The 10864-nt window shown below is 42.8% G+C and overlaps 1 protein-coding gene across 3 annotated transcripts; it reads left to right on the top strand.

Annotated features, from left to right (window-relative positions):
* The first annotated feature begins 68 nt into the window (after window positions 1-68).
* Window positions 69-10726, top strand: csgalnact1a (chondroitin sulfate N-acetylgalactosaminyltransferase 1a). 3 transcript variants are annotated; one of them, XM_085926080.1, is made up of 8 exons: window positions 69-186; window positions 3522-4671; window positions 5713-5929; window positions 7214-7315; window positions 8585-8763; window positions 8943-9037; window positions 9191-9272; window positions 9342-10726. In XM_085926080.1, the coding sequence occupies exons 2-8, from the start codon at window positions 3915-3917 to the stop codon at window positions 9638-9640; spliced, it is 1731 nt and encodes a 576-aa protein (XP_085782206.1). In that variant the 5' UTR covers window positions 69-186; window positions 3522-3914; the 3' UTR covers window positions 9641-10726. The 3 variants fall into 3 exon arrangements, with proteins under 3 accessions (XP_085782206.1, XP_085782207.1, XP_085782205.1); XM_085926081.1 differs by having other exon boundaries at window positions 9191-9277; window positions 9342-9497; XM_085926079.1 differs by having other exon boundaries at window positions 9191-10726.
* Window positions 10727-10864: the final 138 nt, after the last annotated feature.

The following is a 10864-nucleotide window of genomic DNA, read 5'->3' as shown; positions in this document are numbered from 1 at the left end:
ACAAGCGCGTGTTTCCGGTGTTGACCGACTTGATTAGGCGAAGCGGTGGCGACTAACGCTCGTTTACACCCGCTCAGTTGCCGGCAGTTAGTGTCCGCACAGGACCGGTGGAGGGGAAGCGGGACACCCCGACGAGACGCCACCTCCAACCGGACTACAGTGGACCAATCACCGCCGGGGAGAGAGGTAAGTTATTAAGATCAATGAGCCCAGAGCCATTGCATTTTATAATCATAAGGAAAGAAGTTGGGACTTTATTGATCTTATACTTACTTTAATATGCAATGATTTATGAATGATGGGTGTACTAAGGATGATTTATGATTCGCCCATATGACTGACTAAAATCAAATTAAGGTCGGCCATCCAAACATAATAATAATAATTATTATGATTATTATCTTAATCATAATAATGCATAACAATAATAGTAATTATCATAATTACGCATGTTCCAATGCTCCATAGTTGCATGTCTCCATCTCTCACGTGCAGCAGGACTGTGAGGCATTTTTATCAGGGGTTCTAATCCTTCTTAGCGCATTCACTCACTAACAAGCAAGCAATACATATTTGGAGCTGGCTGTTCTCATTTTTTGGGGAAAGTGGAGATTATAGGATTGGAGGCTGTTTGGGGCTCGCTTGACTTTCAACAAGAGGCAAACAAAGGCTAAACGCACCGCTGATTAAGTGCGACAAATGACATGATGCACAATGACACACATTGCTCCATGTGAGATCCCATTTGTCAGTAAATGTTTGTGTGTGGCTTACTTTGGTTGTTGTTTGCACAACATTATTAATACTTGAGTGTAAATTCTTCTTTTGTGCCAATTTCATTGAATGAATGAACCCATAATTTTAGCGTTGACGCCTAATTTGTCAGCCCGGCAGAAACGTCTCGTGACAGTTTGCCGGACTGCCACAAAAAGAAAGTATCGAACCCCCTTCTCACACCTGATTGTTGCCTCGCTCCCCCAGTGGCTGTGAGAAAATCATTCAAATTAGCCAACATTAGTTTCCAAATCAGTAGAGCACAAATATCAAACAAGGTCAAAACAATCTTCATTTGGATCAGTGCCAAAACCCTGCTTATGCCTTAATTATGTCATTAAAATTCATGCAAGAGTCACTTTAAATTATTTGATGGAGGCTGCAGTATGAGGAATTAAAAAAAACGCAGGCAAGGGAAAAAAAAATACACTGACACTTTCACAAACCACAAACGGTGCAGCAGCACAGATAGACAAACAATGAAACAATACTCTGACATATTATTTTATAGTCTACAAAAACTAATATTACAATTGACCCCCCTCGCATTGCAGATTACTTTTCAGTTTGTTTCAATATCTTTTACATTTCGAGGAGTGGGATTCTATTTTATTTTATCCCCCATCGCTTATCTGCAACATCTACCGCTGCTACAACGGCCCATTTCCCACCCCCAGAGGAGGCTGACGCCATTTCAGCTGGTGCAACGTGGCTACGAAATAATGAAACTCTTTAAGGAAGTGTGTGTGGGGGGGGGCAAGACTGTGCGCGCTCGACATCCCCACCGCTTTATGCGTGGACATTTATCTTTGGGTGGATTTTTTTATTTTTTTTTTTGCTTTGCGTGTGTGAGTGTGTGTTACTCACCTTCCATCCAGATGGGTTGTCGACAGGAAGGTTCCAGGCAAAAGTGGGCCCCTAATGAGCGGGGAGGGTGCAGCACCCGAGGGGACAGCGCACGTGTCATCAAAGAGCATCTTTCTCCACTTCCCGTCTTTTTTCTCCATCATCATCATCATCATCATCTTCATCACATTTTGTCTGAGGGCAACAATGAAATCAATATGAATTCATAAATTTCAATCGGTTATCCGGAGCCCGAGAGCGATGTTGGAAGCAGGCATTTGCCACTGGGTTAAAAAGAGGTCGCGAGGTGGTCTTGCCGGAAAGGCCTCTGACATTTAAAGGTTGGATCAGGGTCGCGTGTGAATTCTACTGAAGGAGTGTGACTGGCCTAGAACGTAACGAAAACTGAGCCAACGTGAAGAAAGGCCTCGCAGACAGGAAGTTTCAGCACTAGAGGAAAGGAAGCGTGGTTTTAAGTCGTCTCAATTTATTGCCCCGACAGAGAATGAAAAATGCGAGACGGCTTTAATGCACTATTTTGTCACAGCGTGCGGGGAAAAAAAATGGCGTGTCTGTCTGCTTGTAAACAAACTACCCCGACCGCGTTTACGTGTGGATTTATAGCGACTCGCCGGGATGCCTTGAATTTGTCCGTCAAGGAGAAACAAAGAAGACTTTTATATGGAACACTTTGACATTTTAAGAATATAACAAGGTTCACCATGTTATGGGAGGTGAAAAGTTGGCAAATAGAATCTTTGCTTCTATTTTTACATATTGGAATACTAGACATGAATTTTTTTTTTTTTTTTTACCGATTCCTCTCGTAAAACAATCAAGCAGTGGTGTTTTCGCACTAGCAAAAAAAAAAAATTGAAATGTCGATGATTCAGTTCCTGGTATGTTACACACCTGGAGTAACTTTATTTTTGAGCTCTCGAAACAATGCCGTGGTAATTTGTAATTTCGAGTTTGATTCAGGGTAGTAGATTTTTTATTTTTTTTCTAAAATGATCCCCCCACCCCACCACCACCCGCCCACCCCCGTCTCTCTCGCTCATTCCTCAAACATCCTCCCCAAGTCGCCGGAGCACAGTCCGGTATTGACTGGCACCATAGACTAATCCTTTCACAGGTGGGCCACCGTCAAAGAGTCGACTGTGTGTCGAGACCCGAGAGGCCGAGTGTGATACACAGAGATACATTTCAAGATATGTACAGTAGCTCAAACAACCTGTCCATCACCTCACTCCAACCCCCCGTAAAATATATCACCTCACTTGACTTGTTTAATTCTAGGCTATACCAGTTTGTGAAAACATGACGACTCCGCATTATTAACATTCTTGGTTTTGGGGTGTGTTAAAAATAAAATGCTGTCAGTGGTTAGGTTTAAATCACATGATGCAGTGTTGAAATTTTTTTGAAGAACTCCAATGGTCACAAGTGAACCCGGAGGTGCAAAGTATCCGTCCACCACTACTTGAAAATGCTCTTTGTGGATTCGTCGGATATATTAAATAATTCAAATGCTGCCTTTTAGATGTAAAGAAAAAAAAAAAAAAGAACACGAGTTGGATATTCCAGTTAGGCTATGCTGAAAAGCATAATTGTGTCTCAAAAGATGACTTTGTGTAACTGACCCACTTTTTTTTTTTTCTCTCTCTCTCACTCATGTGACAACATTTGTCTTCGTCATCTTCCCGACCACTCGTGGGAAAGCTTTGGGTCTGGTCCGCTAGCTGCGTTAATAATTTCCCGTCGACATGGGACAAAAATCGATGAAAATTGCGTGAGGTTTATGTCGTGAACATATTTGAATTTGTTTTAAAAGTACATCCGATGAATGCGAATCAAATTTCAACTGTATCTCCACTGACTGGTTTTCTCCACTTTCACAGCATCGAGACAGCACTGGTTTGCCATTGAAAGGGATCTCCAGACGTGTTCCTTGAATCATCTCCGTGCAGGAAAAGGCCATGAGTCACCTCGCGTGATGGATGATGTAACGGAGTCTGGGTCTTCCAACAGACCATGACGCTAAACGGACTAACAGAGTGGGAAAAAAGGTTTTCTCACAAGCAATCCGGCCTTATTTGTTGACTTTCCCGAGGAGCGAAGGCGATGTCGAGCGTCCGCGCCATGAAGTGACCTCACACCGATAAGTGGCACGGCCATGGAACTTAATCGCAAATGGACTCTTATCATCGTGTGTGAGGTCACGTGATCTTTCCGAAATCGTGGGCGGACGGCCGTTTGAATCCGAGAGGCGAGTGATTTTTTTCACGCCAGCCATGTTGCGGCGCAGGCTCCTGGCCTGGGTGTCGCGCGTAGGCGCCGTGTTGGTTCTCCTGTGTTGCTCCTTGACGCTCTTCTACGTGATGACCTGCAGCACGCCGCACCCGGACGACTCGCCGCCGAGTCGCGCCTTACCGCGGGCTTTACCGCACGCCTTACCGCGCGCCAGCACCCATCAGGTCGACCCGGGCGGTACGAGACCCGTAGGCGCTGCCCAAAGCGGGGGACCGCCGGTGATCCACTCCTACCAGGAGCTACTGCAAGAGCGTGAGGAGCAACACCGCCTGCATATCTCCTCGCTGAAGAAGCAGATTGCTCAGCTCAAAGAAGCCTTGCAGGAACGCAGCCAACAGCTCAAAGGTGTGCAAGACAGCCTGAAGAAGGCCGTCGCCGGGGGACCGGCCGAGGGGCGCAACTCGCAGCCGGGGGACCTCGGGGAAGCCCCGGGAGCTAAAAGCCAGCAGGCGGACCTCCAGAACTTCTTAAGGAGCCAGCTCTCCAAAGCCGAAGTGACCGCCGGGGTCAGGCAACACAGCGAGTACACGGTGGTGCCCTTCGAGAGCTTCACCCTGCATCGAGTCTACCAGCTCGAAATGGGTCTGACGCGACACCCCGAGGAGAAACCCGTGAGGAAGGACAAGCAGGACGAGTTGGGCGAGGTGCTGGAGTACGCCCTGCACAACCTCAACGCCCCGCCGGCACAGCCGTCTGGCAAAAGTAGCAAAGTCTACTCGCGGTCGGACTTTATAGAAGGTGAGAAGACACGACAAGACGATCAAAACAGACCAAACCCTTCTGCTCAACCATCCAAAACAATTCAATTCCGCTCGTCACTTAGTGGATAAACGAGCGGACTCAAATAAGACGTGACAAATAACTACCAAGCGTCAAAAAACGATAAGTGGTTGCGTCACGAATGAGTGTATGTGCTGTTTCTCGGGATATCCTACCGAGTTGTCCTGGTTTGACCACAACTCCAGGAAACGGACACAGCTGTTCCTCCTTCACAGTGGGAGCATCTCACATCTCGTCTATCTTTGGATGATCACCAGCCTCTTACGTTGCCTGGGAAATCTGGCATTGTATAAATGGCGCCAGACACGAAATTGACGGGATGGAGTCAGAGATAATATCAGAGCCGTAATTTAGGCGTGACATGTATAAAAGAAGAGTAGTGTGTTGAAAGCAGGCAGCGTAAGAGGGCCTGGTCTTGTTGGGAACATAAAAAGATGGGGGGGGAGGATGTGTGAACGCATGCAATCAAAATTGGTCAACGTTCTTACAAAAAAAAAATAATCAAAGCTTATCGCAGCCTCCCTGCGGCAAAATCAAGGCTCACATCGCAGGAAGCCCGCAAGTTTTTGGGTGGTTATCGGGGCTGGATCTTTTCTCTTTGAAGAATGCGTTCCGGTTCATTAGCGTCTTTTTTTTTTTCTTTTATTTCCTTCGTTCTCGCTTTGGTGTTGACCTCAGCTTCAATTTGCAAGTCAAGTCGAGTAATTGACGAGTTCAGGCTAATGTAAGGCCCGTGACAAGACAGAATTAGCATTGGGGGACCTAAATAGCCTAGCATGTGTGTTTTGTTAGCGTTAGCATCTGATTGGATTAAAAATTCTTCAACTCGATTCAATTGTTTTTGCGTCAACAATTATTTGGACTCGCTCAATATGAGTTTATCTATTTATTATTGTAATTGTGAAACAATATGAATAAAAAAAAATCTGTCATAATAATTATGCTAACGCATGCAAGCCTTGTAATAAGTTTTTGGTGTGTTTGCTTTCCCGTCTACAGGCATCACGCGCACAGAGAAGGACAAAGGCACAGTGTACGATCTGACTTTCCGCGGGGAATCTAGTCGAGAATTCCGCCGCCTGGTCCTTTTCCGGCCCTTTGGACCACTGATGAAAGTGAAGAGCGAGCGGGTGGACACGGCCGACGTGCTCATCAACATTGTGATGTCGCTGTCGCGACGTACCGAAAGGTTCAGGCAGTTCATGCATAACTTCAGGTGTGTGCCCTATTCCATATTCAGTTTTTTTTTTTCATTTTTAAATGAGGATTAAATCAACTGGAAGATTAGCATAAGTAAATTTAACAGTTCATTTCTTTTCATGCTGCTGGGTATGAAATCTCAAAACAAACAAAACTGGGGCAGATTTAGTGATTGGGAATGACAGTCAAGAAAGATCATTTTGTTTAAAGTGTGTTGGGGGGTATAGCTAACTGTTTTTGGTCTGTATAATAATAATAATGTATAATAATAATATAAAGGCGGAGCCTGGCCTGGTGAGTGACGTGGGTGTCAGCAGAGAAGAGCGAAGATTTGGCTAGTTGTTTGGAAATTGAAGATATTTACGGTGAAATGATCACAAGATTTTAGACTTTGGCTATATTTGATGGACTCGCCAACATCTTGCCAAATGATTTCTGCGATTGATCAAGCTGACATAGGTCATTTAGTTTGCTGGTCTGTCAGCATTAAGGTCCAGCATTATGTCCTTCTCTCCTTTAAGTGTGTTTATTTATGGGCAGTTCTTTTTTTTTGGAAGCATTGCTTATCATGACTTTTTCTCCCAGTAAATCCAGCTTAGTTGTACTGCTTCAGCTTGTTCAAATGCTCCCCGGGGGGGCACAGCAGTTGATCTACAGCGGCGCAGTGTGGCATTCACTTACTCGAAAGAGGCGCTGAGCCAACACTTCAGCCTCATTCGTTTTGAATGTGCACGTGTGTGTGTGTCCTAGTAAGCAAAGACAATTTGTTTCAGCACAAATCTCTTCGTCAGAAGCCGACGAAAGTCAATTTGTTGACAATTTGCTTGCTTTGACAAACACAATCACATGTGCTTATTTTGCACAGTTGAATAGCATCCTATCAGCGGACAGTCTTTTATTTTTGGGCGGGGGAATTTGCAGCAGCGATAAATTTAATGTTGCTATAAAAAACCTGCAGGCACAACATTACCCGCCCCGACATTTTGATGCTTCAAGGTAGTTTTGTACCAGAAATAACAGAAGCAAATAATGAACTCATTTTAGCATCAATTAAACTGTGATTTTTTTTTTTCTTCTTCTAAACAAATTAGGGTTTCAAGCTAGGGCTTGGACTGTAAATAGTTAGTTATTATATTTTTATATATATATATATATATATATAGCTTAAAAAAAAATATATATATATATATATATATATATATATATATATATATATATATATATATATATATATATATATATTTTTTTTTTTTTAACCCATTATTAGAACAATTGTGTTTGTGCGCATATGTGTCTGCAGGGAGGTCTGCGTGCGTCAGGACGGCCGCGTCCACCTCACAGTGGTCTATTTTGGGAAGGAGCAGATGAGCGAGGTCCGCCACATCCTAGAGAACACGTCCAGGTGAGTTAGGAAATCAGCGTTCTATCTATCTAAATGGGGGAGTCGGTTGCTATGGCGATGCAAGTGGATCCGCATCCCTCAAAAGGTTTCATGTTTGGCCTCAAGTCCGTGGCCACAAAGCGTCTATTTGTTTCCTTGCCAGGGATGAGATGGAAATAAAAAGCCACTAGCAAAGTTCCAGAGACTTGAAGAGGAAGGGATTTATGATGAGCAGAGTCTCGTAAGGAGAGATGAATGAAAGAAGTAAGCGAAGATGCAGGCAGCACACATTGAATTTGGATCAAGTAATATATATATTTATTTATTTATTTGACCACTTCCTTAGCTCTTCCTGCAGTATTTTTTTTTTTTACATTACCCTGGAATCCCCTCAAAAAAAGGCAAACTGAAAAATTAATTTATTAAATCTAAAACAATCTCTGTAGTTATTTATTCAGGTCCTGGGAATGATTTATAAGAATTTTGTATTCCATCTACTAGTTGTAAAAGAGCTTTGAAGCTGTATGGTGGCCTGTAAGAAATTATGCAACGAAAATTCAACTTTAATACTGTAGGCCGGGGCTTCAAGCAAAGGATGGAAATGAAAAAAAACAGAAAGGAAAAGCTTATCTTCTTCACTCGAGCTTTTTTTTTTTTTTATCATTATTGTCGTTCTTTCAATTCAACTTGGATTGACTCGAGAGGAAGCAAAGGGCTCAAACGAAGCTCCCAAAAATAAATAACAAGCTTTAGGAACTGACAGCTTGGGCAAATTTGAATTTCCGTCTTTGTTTGGGACAATGAAAGGATTCTTGCTCAGGTGACAGCTTCCTTGCTATTCCAAGTATTGGCGCTCTGGCCAGCTGCAAGTACGCACATGCCAGAACACGCACATAAAAAAAAAAATTCCCATGACAATAAAACAAAGCTGGCTGCCGCGATGCTTCTTTATGTTGACATTTTGTCACTGGCCATTGGAAAAAAATAAATAAAAATCACACAACTCAAAACTGTGAGGTATCTCATTTTAGGCACAGAAGACCTTTTTTGGTCATTTAATGGCCAATTCCTCGTTTGCACCGACCGGTGTGGGGGTCTCTCGTCTCCTTCTCTCATGTGCAGCCCGTGCTAGCTCGGAATTAGTCACTCAGCGCATCGATTATTTGGCCCCTAGGCTACATCACAGCTGTCGCAGCTGTTTACGCATTCCGTCGCCTCGCTTTGAGATTCCCAACGAAAGACGCCGTCTGCTCAACCTCAGCTGTGGGAACTCTTTTTTTGATATTACAGGGAGGCCAACTTCAAAAACTACACTCTCCTGCAGCTGGACGAGGAGTTCTCCCGAGGTCGGGGTCTGGATGTCGGGGCGCGGGCATGGAGGGGCGGCGACGTGTTGCTCTTCTTCTGTGACGTAGATATCCACTTCACCGCCGACTTCCTCGGATCTTGCCGACTCAATGCCGAGTCTGGTAAATTTTTAAATTCACGTCTATGTACTATATGGCCATGGAAATTCCAAAGCGTATAAGCTTATATTTTAGCAGGTGTCATTGACATTTGTTATGCTTCAAAAAATAATAATAATAATTTTGGGAGTGGCCTGAAAATACCTCTATCATAATCACTTTCTCACCGTCTCCCATTTTAGGGAAAAAGGTCTTCTACCCAGTGTTGTTCAGCCAGTACAATCCCAAACTGATCTACGGGAGTCCTGAGCACATCCCGCCAGTGGAGCAACAGCTGGTAAAACATCCCCATAAAAAAAAAATAAAAAAATAAAACGGTTTCTCTTTTATCCGTGGGGCAATACACTTGGGTCCAGCTAATCTATAGTGCAGAAGGCAGGCCTTGGAAATATCTGTCCCCTGTGGTCTTTTGAACTTCCTGTCTTCTCAGGTGCTGAAGAAAGACACGGGCTTCTGGAGAGATTTCGGATTCGGCATGACCTGCCAGTACCGATCGGACTTCATCGATATCGGTAACGTGTCGTATGGCTACATTCGGAAAGTACCGTTCGACATTTTGTTCCCATTTTTTTTTCCTGCAGGTGGTTTTGACATTGATATAAAAGGTTGGGGAGGAGAGGACGTGCATTTGTATCGCAAGTACCTGCGCAGTAGTATTTTGGTGGTGCGGGCTCCGTCACGCAGCCTCTTCCACCTGTGGCACGACAAGCACTGCGCTGACGAGTTGGCACCCGATCAGTACCGGATGTGCATCAAATCCAAGGCCATGAACGAGGCGTCCCACGGACAGTTGGGGATGCTCTTCTTCCACAAAGACATTGAGGCGCACCTAAGCAAGCAGAAGACGCAACATCATCAACAGAACGCCAAAATGACGTGAATATAGAACAAAGCAATCATTTTTGAAAAAGTTCATTGACAAATTTGAAAAGGTGGACAATAAATTTGACAAATGAGAGGGAAACAATACCTATAAACAATAAATATTACATTTAAAAATACTACAGTCAAAAAAATGAGATAAGCATGAATTTTCAGAAATAGAGCAATACAAATGACGTTTGTGTTTATTTCTTGGGAAGCAGCGACACGTACAGGACGAAAAGTGAACAGCAGGTGCGTGGAATTAAGGACTATTATGCTGATCTTCCATTTTTTTTATATTTATACTTAAATTTAGAATAAAAAGGTTGAGATGGAAGTCTATGACAAGATGATATTCTTGATTGTTTTTATATGCATTATTATTACAATTACGCTCCTTTTTACACTCAAACCCATGTTAACAGTTTACCATTTGAGGACAAAACCTGCTGTTATATGTTTGTTTTTTTTCCCCCTGTGTCATTTATGAATATATTGACGTTGACCAAAAGCAAGAGTTGCCCAAACTGAGGCTCAGGGATCAAAACGGACTGTCTATTTTTGGGGGTATTATTAAACTGTTAATGATGCTATTGATCGTATTGGTATAAAGTCAAGTTGGTTATTGTATGCATTATATGATGATCTTACGTGATGTCTTTTAGTATTTGGGTACCTGCGTAAAAGACTCCAATTTTGCTTGCCTTATAAATACCAGAATTAGCCTTTTTATGGTCAGAAATGTTTTTATTTTAATTTAATGTGGACTCTTATGAAGATCTTTTTTTCATACATAACATGACAATCAGCCTGTACAACCGGTTGTGTTTATAAAGATGAATCGGCTACGTGTGACAACATGTCATATTTGACACGTCCTTTTGTCTTTGTTTATGCACTTGTATTTGACTTTGATGTTATATTTATTCTTCCATGCATGAAGATGGGCGTAAATAAATTACCCGCTCGTCAAGCTGCAATATCTTGCAATTGCAGTGTTGGACCAAAGACGTGAACTGTTGTCATGTTTTTTTAAATCGTTGTTTTGGAAGTATAAATGACAATTTTAAGATGTTTTTCTGTGTACCTGTGAATAACTGTAATTTAATAAATCCTGTTTAAAAATAATCTGTTAATTTATTACCATTGTCTTATTTTAAAAGTACCACATATTTCACTTATCAGAAACCGGTGAAAATGCATATTGTTGTTGTAATACTAGAACGTAAACACTAGGTGG

This window comes from Syngnathus leptorhynchus, chromosome 12 (genome assembly GCF_054491065.1).
Source record: "Syngnathus leptorhynchus isolate UIUO chromosome 12, UIUO_Slep, whole genome shotgun sequence".
NCBI classification, from domain to species: Eukaryota; Metazoa; Chordata; class Actinopteri; order Syngnathiformes; family Syngnathidae; genus Syngnathus; species Syngnathus leptorhynchus.
Note: the sequence above shows the minus strand (reverse complement) of the source record. Positions and strands in the feature narration are given on the sequence as shown.

Excerpts from the sequence above, each read along its gene's own strand:
- csgalnact1a (XM_085926079.1), top strand. The coding sequence starts at position 3,915 with ATGTTGCGGCGCAGGCTCCTGGCCTGGGTGTCGCGCGTAGGCGCCGTG. Across the intron at positions 5,930-7,213 it reads CAGTTCATGCATAACTTCAG|GGAGGTCTGCGTGCGTCAGG; the intron begins GTGTGTGCCCTA and ends ATGTGTCTGCAG. Across the intron at positions 8,764-8,942 it reads CCGACTCAATGCCGAGTCTG|GGAAAAAGGTCTTCTACCCA; the intron begins GTAAATTTTTAA and ends CTCCCATTTTAG.